The sequence below is a fragment of the Lepisma saccharinum genome, chromosome 6, assembly GCF_977018435.1.
Source record: "Lepisma saccharinum chromosome 6, izLepSacc3.1, whole genome shotgun sequence".
In the NCBI taxonomy this organism is placed as follows: domain Eukaryota; kingdom Metazoa; phylum Arthropoda; class Insecta; order Zygentoma; family Lepismatidae; genus Lepisma; species Lepisma saccharinum.
Window position 1 is genome coordinate 703,570 of NC_139234.1, and position 17,549 is coordinate 721,118.

The 17,549-nt window shown below is 39.7% G+C and overlaps 1 protein-coding gene across 1 annotated transcript in view; it reads left to right on the forward strand.

Moving 5' to 3' along the window:
- Noc2 (Nucleolar complex protein 2) overlaps window positions 1-10,669 on the forward strand; it is a 65,893-nt gene extending 55,224 nt beyond the window's left edge. The window contains exons 13-14 of the mRNA XM_083123352.1: window positions 3,464-3,579; window positions 10,469-10,669. Coding sequence (XP_082979478.1) covers window positions 3,464-3,579; window positions 10,469-10,628 — 276 coding nt within the window. The 3' untranslated portion in view covers window positions 10,629-10,669. The remainder of the gene's footprint in view (window positions 1-3,463; window positions 3,580-10,468) is intronic.
- The last annotated feature ends 6,880 nt before the right edge of the window (window positions 10,670-17,549 follow it).

Below are 17,549 nucleotides of genomic sequence, written 5' to 3' on the forward strand. Positions count from 1 at the left end.
GTTGCAAGTGGGTATTGGTGCGGAAACTGCATTGAATAGGGGTGTGGCCATCATGGCAGCCATCTTGGATTCCGCCATATTGGATAGCACACAATATTTTCAAATGGAAAGGGGTATGTATGACACATCAATTTAGGCTAGAATTGTCCCACAAACGACAATCCGAACTCATTTTTGACCTATCGCCATTCCTGGAAGAGACAGGGTGTGCTACGTTTGACTGCAAAAAATTAGATTTGTCTGAGAGAGACGTTTGGACGGAGGAAAATCACATGTTGCAAATTAATATTGGTGTGGAAACTGCAATGAATGGGGGTGTGGTCATCATGGCAGCCATCTTGGATTCCGCCATATTGGATATCACACAATATTTTCAAATGGAAAGGGGTATGTATGACACATCAATTTAGGCTAGAATTGTCCCACAAACGACAATCCAAACTCATTTTTGACCTATCGCCATTCCTGGAAGAGACAGGGTGTGCTACGTTTGACTGCAAAAAATTAGATTTGTCAGAGAGAGACGTTTGGACGAAATCGTGTAGCAACGAGGCAGTTTCTTTAGATGTGTTACAATCTTTTGTGGAAAATCCGCATACATCGACAATCAGCGTTGCCAACAAGCTGAACATTTCCCAGAGTTCAGTGCAACGAATTTTAGTGCGCAGTAAGTTTAAACCCTACAAAGTGAGTTTAGTGCACGAACTGACGGAAGATGATTTTGATCACCGTATTGAATTTTGCGAAGTAATGATGCGAAATGTAGATAACGATAGTATTCACGTCAATGACATTGTATTCTCTGATGAAGCGACATTATGTTAAACGGGCAGGTGAACCGACATAACTGTCACTATTGGAGCGATGAAAACCCTCATTGGATGATGGAACATCATACGCAGTATCCACATAAACTGAATGTTTGGGTAGGAATGATGGGAGGCATCATTCTTGGCCCTTTCTTCATTGACGGCAATCTGATAGGTGAGAAGTATTTGACAATGCTTCGTGAACAGATTGTCCCTGCCATCCAAGTGTCCACACAGGACTTTAATCGTGTTTGGTTCCAACAGGACGGAGCGCCGCCACACTATGGACGGGATGTTCGACAATACTTACATGAAACCTTTCCACAACGATGGATTGGAAGACGAGGTATGATCGAATGGCCTGCAAGATCTCCCGATCTATCACCCCTGGATTACTTTCTATGGGGGCACACGAAGGACAAAATGTATCGCACCAAACCACACTCCCTGAATGATCTACGGAATCGCATTGTGGACGAAACAAGAGGACTTTCTCGTGATATGCTGCAACGTGCACTTTGCAGTTTTTACAATCGGTTGGCATATTGTCAGACGGTCGACGGGAAGCAGTTTGAGCCCTTGCATTGATGCATTCTGTAACTCAATGTCATGTTTTCTTGTTCATGCTCTCTGTAACTTCCAGTGTACAGTTACCCACAGGAATACAGTAAACAATAATTTCAGACCAATCTCATTTTTTTGGTAGTCAGACGCGTTACCGACTGAGCCACCGCGGCTCAGGTCCCGGGTTCGATCCCCGGCCGGTTCAAATCCGGGAACTTTTCTAACGGTGGAAGCGGCCCCGGTGCCCACCCAGCGTCGAATAACATGGGTACCTGGGGGAAACCCTGGGGGGTAAAGGCGGTCAGGGGCGTGATGCTGATCACATCACCCCCACTCACGACCGGATAAAGAAAGTGTGGGGCGTTACCCCCACACCCCCTATATGCCTTCATGGCATGGTGCTATGCACAGGGGAACACTTTACCTTTACCTTTTTATCTCATTTTTTTGCAGTCAAACGTAGCACACCATCCCTATCTCTTCCATGTATGGCGATAGGTCCAAACTGAGTTCGGATTGTCGTTTGTGGGACAATTCTAGCCTAAATTGATGTGTCATACATACCCCTTTCCATTTGAAAATATTGTGTGATATCCAATATGGCGGAATCCAAGATGGCTGCCATGATGACCACACCCCCATTCATTGCAGTTTCCACACCAATATTAATTTGCAACATGTGATTTTCCTCCGTCCAAACGTCTCTCTCAGACAAATCTAATTTTTTGCAGTCAAACGTAGCACACCCTGTCTCTTCCAGGAATGGCGATAGGTCAAAAATGAGTTCGGATTGTCGTTTGTGGGACAATTCTAGCCTAAATTGATGTGTCATACATACCCCTTTCCATTTGAAAATATTGTGTGCTATCCAATATGGCGGAATCCAAGATGGCTGCCATGATGACCACACCCCCATTCATTGCAGTTTCCACACCAATATTAATTTGCAACATGTGATTTTCCTCCGTCCAAACGTCTCTCTCAGACAAATCTAATTTTTTGCAGTCAAACGTAGCACACCCTGTCTCTTCCAGGAATGGCGATAGGTCAAAAATGAGTTCGGATTGTCGTTTGTGGGACAATTCTAGCCTAAATTGATGTCATACATACCCCTTTCCATTTGAAAATATTGTGTGCTATCCAATATGGCGGAATCCAAGATGGCTGCCATGATGACCAAACCCCCATTCATTGCAGTTTCCACACCAATATTAATTTGCAACATGTGATTTTCCTCCGTCCAAACGTCTCTCTCAGACAAATCTAATTTTTTGCAGTCAAACGTAGCACACCCTGTCTCTTCCAGGAATGGTGATAGGTCAAAAATGAGTTCGGATTGTCGTTTGTGGGACAATTCTAGCCTAAATTGATGTTTCATACATACCCCTTTCCATTTGAAAATATTGTGTGCTATCCAATATGGCGGAATCCAAGATGGCTGCCATGATGGCCACACCCCTATTCAATGCAGTTTCCGCACCAATACCCACTTGCAACATGTGATTTTGCTCCGTCCACGCATCTCGTTATTACTGGCCTGTCCCGATACTTTTGACTAACCCTGTATAGTTATCAGAGTATTAAGATTATTCCTGTGGAAATATGTCTATTTTTGCTTCTAAAATATATACAGCAGAATTAATTGTTTTTCTGTGTTTGCATAATTCTCAGAATAATTCAGACCTCGGAAGGTGTCGCGTCTGTAAATAAACTCTAAATTTTGTGTTTAAAGAGTTTTATTTTGCATTTTGCAGTTCATTTCGCATCATTTTGTGACAAAATATGGTAGCAAAATGAACCTCACACCTTTAAAAAACATGAAAAATTAACATTACAATGTGTTATTTCACATTCTGTGTTTTCGTCAAAAACTAAATATGCATGTCTCTAGTTATCGGTAAATTTTATGCCTGCACTTTATCGGTATTTGCCAAAATTTCATATCAGTCCATCTCTGGCAGAGGAAGAGGGGGAATTCTGATTCATGACTGTCAGTTGCTGATTGAAAAGCTTACAGTTTCAAATTGTTTGCGTGTGCATCATTCCATTTCATATGTATTGTAAGTAATTGAAATCCTTGGACATTCCAGCTTGATGATTACAACTTCCCCAGTGTGAAGAGGGTGATGAGGAATCTTGATTCTAGTGAACCAGGAGAAGTGGAATTGTTCCCATCTGACGATGAAAATGACAATGACTTTTTCAAGTAAGTACAGTATTTCCGTTACTCAATTTACAATAATTTTCTGAGCTGGTAGAATTCTTGCCAAGGAAAATGGTATACCGTATTTAGTAGCATATAAGATGCAGCCCTTTTTTTATTTGAGGAAAAAGCTTTATCACTTCTATGACCAATCAGCATTGGGCATACATGCCCACACCCAAATAACCACAGGCCAACCTAAGTACAAGGGCCATTAGGTTGGCATCAGGGAAAGCTTGTGAGAGCTATTTTCCCAGAAACTTATACCCCCCACCCCCAATTAGAATCATGGGTCATGTTTACCAACCAGTTGTCACTCATGGGAGGGGTAGAAATGCTTTATTTATAAAGAACCAACCATTGTTAGGCTAACAGTAGCCATTTTGGAGAACAAAAACCATGTGCTCCAAATCACATGTTTACTAAATCTTTTATTCTTTACTGAAAATCAGAGATAACACTCACCCATAGGTAAAATAATGCCTAATTTATTAAAAGTAAACTCATTTGCAATTATCTGGCATAATTAAGCCAGAAAAGCTGAAAAAACACTTTTGTTTATACTTTTTAAGCAATTGATAACTCTGCCATCTGGTGGGAGAAAGTGGCAATTCTCCCAAAGACAAGGAAAGATCTGAAAGGACTCCAGCTGGCCAATGAGAAGCCGTCAAGGCTGTGACGTCACAGAGGAGACTTTCAGATGGCCTATTGTGTTCTGAGCTTGCTGGTCAAGCTCACTTGTATTACAGACCCACCTGAGAGCAGGTCAGCTTGGAAGTTGCTGGTAAAATCCAGTGTGAGAATGGCCACCTGTGCCAGCAACAAAGGATACATAAAGGGAAAAGGAATCTAAGGTCCTGTTACAGTAAACACAGGCCTAAGTGTGTGTGACCAAGTGGGATATTGTGTCCACAAGTGCATTTAAAGATCCCAGTGAAAATTCAGCAAAATAGCGAGTTTTGTGTCCCTCATCCCATGTGGAAATCCAGACCACATGGTCGGCAGAACTGACGCCATAGAAGCATCCATAGGATATCAAAGAATATCCAAGTTGTTCTTAGCCATCCATCCAAGAAAAGCCAGGAAAACTCATTTATCACCCCCCCCAAAGCCTTTGTTACACCAAGGAAGCACATAATATTAATTTTTTAGTGTGGTGTACCACAAATTTGTCCATGTGTCGGGATGTGGCGATAAAGAGTGAAATAGCATGTGTAAGGCCCCAGGTATGAGTGATATAGTGTGAAAACGGCTGATATGTAAGTACAAAATCTTTTGTATATCTTTTTTGTGTCTTGTACAGTGAAGTGCTCATGTTTGGTGGCAGCTATGCCACAAGCAATGTTCTTTTCAATGAATAAATATGTCGTTTAAAGGTGTCTGACCTTCTATCATTTTAGTGAATCATAAGCCTATTAAGCCCTCCTCTAGTTACCGATTATTAAAGTTAGGCTAAAGTTCGTCTGTTGCTTAACAGATGTTAAGGGGATATCTGTTACTATACGGAACACCACACGTGGAATAGGGTAAAGCGTGGTTCTCTTTTGTTTTTGCTGTTTTTGATATATTATATATTTAAAGTTAACCTTTTGTAAAACCAACTTTAAAGCAACGTAATATAGACAAAGCAAGCCCCCATAAAAACCAACCCCCTTATACTTCATATTAAAATTAACATACCGTATTTCAAATATAAAGTAATGTATACGTGTACTTTCAAAAAATAACTTACCTAATCTAACTAGGAAAGAATACAATTTAATCTTCTTCTTCACACACTGCAAGTAAATTGTTTAACTTAGAACAGAGAACATTTTCAGAAATGGAGGTAATTAAAAACTTAATATCGGCATATAAGATGCACTCTGTTTTTCAGACCTATTTTTAAGGAAAAAAGTGTCTCTTTTACGCTGGCAAATACGGTATGTCTCATATACAGCGTGTTTATAAATGAATGGTGCTGTTATAAAAATTAATAATAAATCTATTTATTACCTTACACGGGTAAAACCTACACCGTAAGCAGTGGCAACTGTCCAAGTTTTTGATGCGGGGCCGCATCGTCAATTCCGAGTCAGTCAGTTTCCGCAGCAAGCGTTAGTTCCGAGATGGCGTCGCAACAGGAAAAGGCTTTCTGTGTGCTCCGTTTTGAGGTGTCCAGATCTGTGGTAACAGTGCAACGTGAGTTTCGTGCACGGTTTAGGAAAGACCCACCACACAAGAATAACATAAATTGGTGGTACCGACAGTTCGTGGAAACTGGATGCTTGTGTAAAGGGAAGAGTTCTGGTCGACCTCGTGTGTCCGATGAAAACGTTGAAAGAGTGCACCAGGCGTTTCAGCGAAGTCCTCGGAAGTCACTTAATAAAGCAAGCAGGGAATTGGACTTGCCAAAGAATACAGTGTGGAAGGTGTTGCATAAGCGTCTATGTTTTAAACCGTACAAACTGTGAATAGTGCAGGCCCTTAAACCAACAGACAAAGTTAAAAGGCGTGAATTCTGTGAAGAGATGCAGTTGAAAATGGAAGAAGAAGATGGTTTTGTAGAAAGACTCATCTTCAGTGATGAGGCCACTTTCCATGTAAGTGGCAAGGTGAACAAACACAATGTCCGTATCTGGGGAAGCGAGAAACCACATACGCAGATAGAGCATCAGCGTGACTCTCCAAAAGTGGACGTTTTCTGTGCGGTTTCCCGGGAGCAAGTGCACGGCCCATTTTTCTTCGAAGAAGCAACAGTCACCGGTGAATCATTTCTAGACATGTTAGAAACCTGGTTGTTACCCCAGCTTAACACCAATTATGATGATTACATTTTGCAACTTGACGGTGCTCCGTCCCATTTTCACAGGAATGTGAGAGAGGTTCTTAATCGTATTCTTCACCATCGCTGGATTGGACGTGCTGCAAAAAGAAGACCAACCTTCTACCCTGGCCACCCCGTTCGCCGGATTTAACACCATGCGATTTCTTTCTTTGGGGGTTTGTTAAAGACGAAGTTTCTGTACCGCCAATGCCTTTGTCCCTGGAGGAAGTTTGTGAACGGATAACTAATGCACTGCAAACCATCACGGTGGACGATCTACAGTGAGTATGGAATGAATTTGATTACCGCGTCGATGTGTGTCGTTTTGACCAATGGTGCGCATATTGAAGGATTGTGAATAATGAATCAGAAACTTGGACAGTTGCCACTGCTTACGGTGTAGGTTTTACCCGTGTAAGGTAATAGATTTATTATTAATTTTTATAACAGCACCATTCATTTATAAACATGCTGTATAATGCACAGTACAAATCAAGTTCAAGAAATGGCTTTCTTAGTTATAGGTAGGTCTTAAACCTGTTGGTATGCTGATCAAGAGTGAATGACATCATAACTAATCAATGAGTCACCTGTTGCTATGTGGACCAAGAGGAGAATCTGGGGTTGTAAAACGTTCTCTTATAAAGTGAAAAATCGTGGGAAATGACAATTTCACTTTCATAGTGTTTTATTAACTATTATTATTACTAAAGAAATCCAACCTGGTAATTTGTATTTGTACCTCCTGATATATTCAAGAAGGGTGACAGGAAGGAATGTAAAAACTACGAGGGCAAATTGAAAAGTCTTTGCGCCTAATTTTTTTCTAGCTTGTTATAAGTGTTATTACAAAAGCGAGATATACGAGTGATGCAGTAGGCTTTTCTTGGAATGGCCCTATTGTAACTTCCGATTTCTTCCATGGTGCTGTTATCAGTTGGCAAAGATGGCCGGAGTGCTCAGGAAATCCACGCCATATGAGCTACGAAGTGTTGTTCGTTTTTTATGGTGCAAAGGACAAACAGCCACAAATATCTACAGGGAAATGGAGCCAGTGTGTGGGGACACGTGTTTATCAGTGCAAAGTGTGCAGGGATGGTGCAAGGGGTTTGAAAATGGACAGGAAAATGTGGAGGACAATGAGCGATCGGGCAAACCTCATTCCTTGCTGACACCAGACAACATTAAACCGTGTTGATGAAATGGTGAAAGCTGATCGAAGTGTTCATCTGAAAGGCATCGCCACTGAACTTGGCATTTCCTATGTTAGTGGATTCGTTGGGATACCGCAAGGTGTCATGTCGGTGGGTTCCTAAGCTTCTTGATGATGTCCACAAGGGCAAGTGAATGGTCATGTCACTGAACCATTTGCAACGTTAGGTCAACGAGGGTGACAGTTTCCTGGACCTCATTGTCACTTGCAATGAAACGTGGATACTGCATTACACTCCCGAGTCAAAACAGCAGAGCATGGTGCGGTGTGTCCTTCAGATGAACACGTCGATCAGCGTTCACCATTTCATCAACACGGGTAATGTTGTCTGGTGTCAGCGAGGAACGAGGTTGGCCCGGTGCTCATTGTCCTCCACATTTTCCCGTCCATTTTCAAACTCCTTGCACCACCACTGCACACTTCGCACTGATAAACACTTGTCCTCATACACTGGCTCCATTTCCCTGTGGATATCTATGGCTGTTTGTTCTTTGCACCATGAAAAACGAATAACACTTTGCTGCTCATATGGCTTGGACTTCCCGAGCACTCCGGCCATCTTTGCCAACCGATAAGAGCACCGTGGAAGAAATCGGAAGTTACAATAGGGCCGTTTCAAGAAAAGCCCACTGTATCGCTCGTATATCTCGCTTTTGTAATAACACTTATAACAAGCCAGAAAAAAACAGGGAAGTGCTCTTTCCCCACTGCTCTTCATAATTACAATGGATGCAATTAATAAAGAGGTGGAGAAGAAGATAGGAGAGGAAGAGATGAAGGTCTGGCTGTGAAGTGATCCATGCATATTCAAATAATCTACAAGGTCACAGTTTATGTGCAAATTATTGAAAAATCACTTCTAAGAAGTAAAGGACCATATTAGGGTGATGTCATGGTTGAAGACTGAGTCCAAATAAACCAGACATGTGATTTTAGACTATTTAAAACCATTCAGTTTATCTTTGCAAAGGGTAACTTCAAGAATCTTGACAGCAGTTATACACTATGTGGAAGAAAGTCATTGGACACCACATGTCAGCGGATACCATCAATTTTCTTGCAATCAATAGGAGGTCGGTCCACCTTTGGCAGGGATAACAGCAGCTACACATCGTGGTAAACTGGGCACAAGGTCGTGTAGTACACAGAGTGGGATATTCCGCCATTCCTCCTGCAGTACAGTCACCAACCCTGCAAGTGTAGAAGGGTGACGCGATCGCAACCTCAATCAGTGCTCCAGTTCGTTTCATAGGGTTGAGGTCAGGGCTCTGAGCAGGCCAATCCAGTTGGGTGACGTTATTTTCTGCATACCACTCCATGGTAGCTCTGGAAACATGACAAGTCACATTATCGTCCTGGAACACACATTCTTCGTTTCCATAGAAACGCCACAACGTGGGGACCATGGAGTTGTCAAGAATATGTCGGTAGGATGCAGATGTCACGTGGCCATACACCGGTACCAGTGGACCCACTCCATGCCAGATGAAACAACCCCAGAACATGATGCCGCCACCACCATATTTCACTGGGCAGTACACACTTGGATAACAGATGTTCTCCGGGTAATCGCCATACCCACACTCTCCCATCTGATCGAAACAGTGTGAAGCGTGATTCATCGCTCCATAGGACCTTCCGCCATTGCTCCACCGTCCAGTTTCTCTGCTCTTCACACCAGCGTAGTCTCTGCCGTTTATTGTTTTTTTGTTATCAGGGGTTTGTGGGCAGCGGCTCGTCCATGATAACCGAGCGAATGGGCCTCCTTGCAAAGTGTCTTGGTCGAAACAGTCAAATTGGTCACACTTTGAAACTCTTCTGCAATCGAATGCATCGGACGGGTCCTGTTTTTCTGAATCTCCCTTTTCAGCACACTCCTGTCCTGGTCGTCCAATTTCGTGGGTCTTCCACTTCGTGGTACATTGCTGCAGTGTCCCTTTTCCTTCCACTTCTTGATGACAAAGGCTACAGTTGATTTAGGAACCTGTCGGGCATCAGCTATGCTACGTATACTCATGCCTCCTATGGAGCAGCCTACTATGATCCCTCTTTCAAACATGCTGAGCCCTTTCCTGTCCATCATTTTATCAGCGAATGTTCTGAGAAGCCTCCTGCTGCCGTATATATACCCATCTGTACTCTCTTTTCCATTAGGAGTTAGTTTCAGAGTTGAAGCCGGGGTGTCCAATGACTTTCTTCCACATACTGTATAACAAAATTGTTATGTGTATCTTACGTCAATGTAAAAAGATTTCGGAGAGTATATTGCAAATACCTTACAGAGGAGAAGGTAAAGAATAAATGAATCAGGAGATAGATTAAAGCGAAAGCTCCTACCGGCGTCGGATCCAAAATGGCAGCCAATAGTAGTCGTCGCTGCAGTCACGTGTGCGACTCCTGAACCCCCATCATCCCTTGCAGCAGCATCACTCTCGTTGGCTACAAGTCAAGCTCTGCTGTGTTCAAAGTGATTCGGAAGCAGAATGGCTGGAATTTCTTTTAAAATGCATGATTTCCTTACTCCAGTTATTCTTACCTTATACTCTGTAAGGTATGTATAATATATCGATGTATTCTCCAAAATCTCATCTTTACATGGATGTACTATATACATCACAATTTTCTTTCATAAGTGCTGTCACAATCATTAAAGCTACCCCTTCCAATGGAAAATTCAATGCTTTTGAATAAAAGAAAACCACATGCCACATTTGTTTGGACTGAAATCGTGCTCAGTCATCTGCTGTGACATCACCACTAATATGGTCCATTCACTTTGAGATAACCTAAGCTCTTTTCTGTCGATTAACATTTCAGTTCACAAATATCAGAGATAGGTGAATGACTTATTATTTGTGTCCTGTCTTTGCCAGGGATTTAGAGAAAGTTACTGAGGAGACACCAACCAAGAGGAAGCAGAATGACGACGACGAACAGAAGAGTCCGAAGAGGAAGAAGAAGGCTGCATCAAAGAAGGAAGAAGGAGATATTCCAGATCGGGTAGAAGATATAAGCCTGGCAGATTTTGAGTAAAAACTAACAAATGTACATTTTGTAATAAATATGAGAGAATAACTTGAATTTTCATTGTCAAGATGCCTCAATTGCATACTCATAATCTAGACAGGATTTCCAAAACTTTTTTCTTTCAGGGCGCTCTTCGTGTTTCAATATTTTTCCGTGGCTCCCAAGTCAGAATGTACGCCTATCTAACACTTGCAACACTCAGTTAGTGTGGTTGCTTGCCTGAAGTTAAAAAATAAACATATTTCAAATTCAGAAACATTTTATGTGTAAAAAGTACTAAATAAGCACACATTTGGAACAATCATATCATTTCAGTGAAACTATTGGAACATTTGGCATGCACGCACCTTTGGGAACCACTGGTCTGTCTAGGATATAATCACTCAACATTTGGAAATGAAATAAATAGTGCTACATATTACATCAATTTTTTGTGCTACCCAACTGGTTGAAAATGGCACACACATGGTGTGCTCCATCCATACAGCCACTAATTACAAAAGTCAGCAGAACCTTATTTAATGTTTCTAAGGGACAGGAAACAAGGCAAAATATATTAATATTCGAGAACATGTAAAATCCTGGATTCCAGTGTATTATGTTGATTACACATGTAGATTTGTAACATCTATCGTTGGATGGTGTTAGTTATCACCTTCATGTAAAGATTTACATGCACATGTGTACAATGACATGCTTAGGGAAGGACAGTAATATCCCTCACTGGTCGAATGTCCTTTTTTTAAAAGTAGCATTGGGTGTGTGAAAAGTTGGCTAGATATTGTATTTAATACAAAAAAAAAGGTACAATGCATTGGTCGCCCCCTTGTCCTAATGGAATTGCTGGCCACATTTTAAGATATTTTGGATCAGTCTTTCAAATATAGATTCAGTCCACTGACCGTGCTAAGAAGGGAACAGGTAAGTTGATAGTGATTTAACCACAGCCCCTTTTCATGCTTCAACATTTTTCATAAAGGCCTATAGGTGCATTAAATTTTCCAATACACCCTTCCAGTTAAAAAAAAACAATTGAATAAACCCCTGATGACATCTCATTTCATCAAATTTCTTTGAATATTTCTCACGAAAAAGGTATTTTGGTTGAATCTCATGGTTTCAAAATAGCAAGAAAACTTGTTTTTTGAGTACAAATACTGATTTTAATTGTTTCATTAGACAAAGAAGAGTGTTAATTTTAAATAAATTCAGTTATAATTTTATAATAGTAAAGAAAAAGTCGAATTCTAAAAAAAAAATAGTTGTAGAGTTGAAAATTGCACATGTTGTTCATCAAATATGTCTAACTTATCAAATTACTAAAGCCCGGATTTTTATGTAATATCAACCCCTAAAATATGTACATAAATATGTAATAAAAATGTCTGAAATATGTAAAATATGTAAATTCATAATGAAATATGTACTATAAATATTTATTCCAAACGTTACTTCCTATTTTTGTTACATTTTTTCCTCACAAAGGGATATGTTTATTTCAAAAAGACTTACAAAAATTGAAGTTACAATATTACAATGCTTACATTAAGTATTTATGTTCTTATAGAGCAAAAATATTAACCACAATTTGAATATATTCAATATTTAATATACAATGTCACCAGGTACCATTCAAAATGTTCAGTAGTAAATTTTCGTTGCCCAAATTTTTCACTCAAAAAGCACTTACAAAAATTCAGGTTACCTTTGATCTTGGGGCAGGCACTGTATTTAATTATTTAACTTACAATATGTTAGCAGGTACATTTCCAAATGTTCAGAAGTAAATGTTTGTCGCCGATCAGATAATATGTTCTTGTACGCAGAGAAACTTCTCTCCACATCACAAGAAGTAACCGGAGCGTACTTCAGGAGGTGAATGTGGTCGGGAGAAATATCATTGGGAAGGTTAACTGTTTCACCATTGAGAATGCGGCTCACTGTAAATAAGCTGACGTAACCTGGGTTTCTTTCAGTCACTGCGTCAAATTTTCTTCGAGCTTTCTCTCCCACATCGCCTCCAACAGCAGACAGTTTCTTTCTTGCATCCTCATATATATCCATGGGTTCCAGGAGAGGAAGCCCAACAGTTTCAAGTTTTTTTATGCTTGTATCAATCCAACCAAAATTGCTGTTTATGTATGCCATATCGCAAGCAAGTTTGGTGTCCTTGAAGAGATTTTGAGCAGTGCGTACCGATACAGCTGAGTCCGCCGAAAATGAGTCAAGCACAGATTTCACTTCTTCAAAATGTTCGTTGTAAAACTTACTTGCCCGGATACAAGTGCCCCATCTAGTAAGAATATGTTCCGGAGGAAGTGGTACACCTGGCAATTGTTCCTTGTAAACTTGCACACGTTGTGGTGCCTTCAGAAACACCTTTTTCGTGGAAGAAATAAGTTGGTTGACTTCCGGGAAATTGCCTCTCACCTCCTCAGCAATGCGTTGGAGAGCATGTGCCAAGCAAGTAAAGTGGATCAAGTTAGGATAAAACACTTTAAGTGCCGTAGCAGCTTTTAACATGTATGACGCACTGTCTGTGAACATGAGAAGAACTCTCTCTTCTTGTACGCCATCCGGATACAACAATTTAAGACTGTCATTCACAAATCGTGCTATGGTGGAATGATTAGTACGCTCTAGAACTTTGCATGCAATGAGATGTGGTGTAGATGGAGAATCAGCAATTACCGTTCCAACAATGAAATTACTTACATACCGTCCCAAAGCATCAGTTGTTTCGTCGATGGAAATCCACACATAGGAACTGCCTACTTCTACCCTAATTGATTCTAAAGTTTCTTTGTAGGAATGTGGAAGATATCGCTTTCGAAGGGTTGACTCGTCAGGAAGTTTACGGCCACAATATTTTTCCAGAAAATCCCGGAACTTCGGTACTTGAATTTTATACCAAGGGATGTTTGCTGCAATCATTGCTTCGCACATTTCCTTGTAAAACACACTGAATGAAGAACCCTCTTGCATCTGGGTTAGTAAAACTTGCTTCTTTTCACTCCGTAGTTGTTTGTTTTTCACATGAAGTGAAGTGCGAACATGTTGATCTAATTGAGACTTCATAGTGCACCCAACTTTATTATCGCACACTCGACAAAAAATAACTTTACCATCCGTAGTAAATGCATCATCGACTGCTATCCAAGATCGCAACTTTTGAGATAACGAGGAGGTAGGCGGAGCCATTCCAGCTTTCTACAGCTAAAACACTGTTTAAATACTGAGGCAAGCTCTTCTTAAAACTCCAATGGTTAAAATGAAAAGGCGACGAAATATATATACGAAATTCTACAGTTGAGTTAACAATACTTCATTCAAGATTTGTCGCCGCCGGCTGCAAAAATCAAAACGATCACAACAATGTAGGGATGAAAGGTAAGTGCCTCTCAGCGTTGTACTTGCCGCCTTCCATTGTTGGTTCTCTTCGTTCGCTGTGTTGCTTGCCGCTCCATGTTACAAACTGGGAACTGAAACACTGTCGAATCTTGATGTAATTGTTACGATGCGGCGAATCAACGAACTGCTATGTACGTACAACGAAGGCAAATTGCACTTTTAAGTTACTATATTTTTTTAGACCTGGAAATGGGGAGGGGATGTGAGAAGATACTTTTTTTAACTATAAAGCCAAAAGTTCATTGGATTTTCCTTTTAAGGACTGTTTTATGTAAATAATATTTCATATCTTAGGAATATGTAACATTTAGTAAAATATGTAATATAAAACTTCACTGTGACATCTCTACTGATGTAATTCGTCAATATATTTTAATTCCACGCTTGTACATATAAAGGAAAAAATATGTAATTACATAGAAATCCGGGCTTTACAAATTACATACAGTGGAACCGCGGTTTTACGTTTTCCGCATTATACATTCAATCTACATGTTCCCAATGGAGTAAAAGGTTATAGAATTTTCCTGGATTTACATTTTCCTGCATTTTAAGTTCTTTCATCTTGGTCCCCTGAAAAAGTGTATTTTGTAATTAGCTTTTAATGTTTCAAGTTGTTCATGCCTGTTGCAGTGGAGAACACTACAGTTTTCTAAATATAACAAAAGCATTAGTGATGAGGGTTCATTGGTGGATCTAGGATTTTTCTCCCAGAGGACCATAGAATATACCGTAACTGTAACATTGGAAAGATAATCTAAATTTGTCTACATACAAACAACAGAGTCCATATGTTTTCAAGCAAGTTCATTCATTGTTCTCTGCCATAGCAGGTTTTTCACTGCAACCTCCAACCTTTAACATCTTTTATTCTATGCTTCATGTCCACGTAGTTTTCATTTATATAATGTTACTGTCATCTGATATCATCTTCATGGATCCTTTCCCCATTAATCTTTCCTTCCAGTGTGTCTTTTAGCACGCAATTCCTTCGTAGCCAGATACCCAGTGGAGGCACAAGTTGTTTGGATCCCACTTTAAACTGTAGGTTGAGTCTCGATTAGCCTTACTGTGCATAAAGTGGAATTAAAACAACAAATCAAATCAAAAATCGAACCTTCTTAGCCAGTGTCCCAGTGAATTTCTTTTTATTTTCTTGATCACTCCAACATTGCTCTTCTTTCTCCAATTCGTTCCAATGCAATTTTATTTCTTATTTTGTTCATTTCAAGTGTTCTGTGTTCTTCTTACACCATGTTAGATTATTTTGCATCATATGTTCTGTTCCTTGCCACATTTCTAAAGCTTCTAGTTGCTTTGAGATGAAAATGCTCATTTCCAAGAACGGACACTTTTAGAGAACACTAAAATTCTGTACATTATACATCATTTTTAATTTTCAGACTGTTTGAGATCCTAGTAAATGGAAACTGTGCACACACCTACTAAAACCAATGTAGTGTGAGTTTTGTTTTATGTCCTCTTTATGCACAGATAGGCTAATAAGGACTGGACCTACAGTTTAAAGTGGGATCCAACAAACTATATGCCTCTACCCAGAACTCTTTGATTGCAAGATGACAAATTTCCCACTACAGCATGAAATAAGCTCTAAACCCAATGTAATAAAAAAAATCATTGGCATATTTAGCAGGAAGGGACTCCAAAAGGGATGGCTAAATATTATGAAAAGTGATTCCATCATTATTTCCCAATAAACAAAATAATATTCGATCAACATAAATAGAATCTTTCAATAGCTCCCTAGAGCAGCCATGTCAAACTCAATTTGTAAGTAGGGCTGTATAACGATAATGTCAAAACTCTCCAGGCAGGACACCTAGAATCTGGACATTTTCACCTTCAAAACTTAGGGATTCATTCGTTCTCAATGGGGTGATTCCAATGATTTCTCTTGAGTCTTCGTCCTCCCCCATATGCCAAAAATTTGCTACCGAAGGGGGTGCAAAAACACAGATGGGGAATTCCCCCTCATCCCTGAATGATTACACGATTACATGTGTGTTGCTTGAAGAAATATTTTAATTATGATCCTTATGTTATATTTTTATTAATGTAAAATGTAACAAATATTTTTTATATGTTTGTTTCAAATATAAGTTTGTTACAACTATGGAAACATTTTGGCATGACACCGTTTATGAACAATTCTACTTTCGTTTCCCAGAGATTTGACATTTTTTCTTCTTTCTGAAACTAGGTTTTTATTTTTTTTATTTGATGTTTTAAGTCCACTTTATGCACAGTAAGGCTAATCTGGACTGGGTCTACAGTTTGAAGTAGGATTCAAACCACTATGTGCATCCACCGGGTATCGAACCAAGGACCCCTTGTTTACAAGGCGACAACACTACCACTGCACCATCGGGGAGGCCTCTCTCAAACTAGTTCTCAGTGTTCGCATTTTGTTTTTGTGAGCAAGGAACTCTTAATGCAGACAACAAATCTTGATTGTTAGGCTATTCTATTCATCTTCATGATGGAGAACAATTGTTCAGTAAGTGCTCCAAAACAACGTGAAAATTCCAGAAGCAAAGTGTGTTATTTCAGGATACTGCAGTGAGAGATATGTGAACAAAGAAAATCTAGGAACAACCAAATTGTGATATTTCTCTTTCAATAGTGACTTGTGTTGTCATTTGAAGTCTTAAAAACATGTTTTCAAATTCATCAAGTAGTATTTTCACTTTGGACGACTATAGGCTTAAATCAAGTTCACACATTGGTATTCCTGAGAAGTTGTGAAATCACTGAAATTATAACATGTACTATATAAATTATACATATTACAAACTAAGATGAAAGAAGACTGTTTTTGCAAAATGTGCTCCATTTCCTTGAAAATATCTTCCTCCGTTTTTCTGTCATGGAGAGGAATCATGTCAAGCAGTTCTTCTGTCACATTGAGATGAGAATCGGATCCACGAATGAATACAGCTATCTGAGCTACCCTACAGACGTCCGTAGTTCCATCTATTGTGAACGAAAATGCAACAAAACCTGCCATTTTTGCTTTCAATTCAATTGTTTGTTAATATTGCCTGCTAAGTAAGTCATCGATCATCTCATCAACTGCTTTTCTGATTCTTATTTTGATTTTTGTTATTTAGCATCACTTTTCTTCCAGTTTTCGCTAATGGTTAAGATGATGATAAGTGATACAATTGATGAAGGGACACACACAAAGAGCACCCATGCCTAAATCAGGTTTCGAACTCTGGATCCTTAGCGTCAAAACACTCCGCCTCGTAAGTCAGCAACTGTATTTCGTGACAAAGAAATATTTCTGAACGAATTCACTTTATCAGGGCACAAAATTTTCACATCCACAACAAAAATAGGCAATGTCTCATTTAACTTAAAAAATTCAACATTCCTCTTCCATAGTTCTTTTCTTATTACCACAAGGCATAGGAAACTAACTTCCTTCAAGGCAAAGCCTTCACAATCAAGAAACTAACTCACTGGCGTTAGAAAGTATGCACGGTCCCTTTC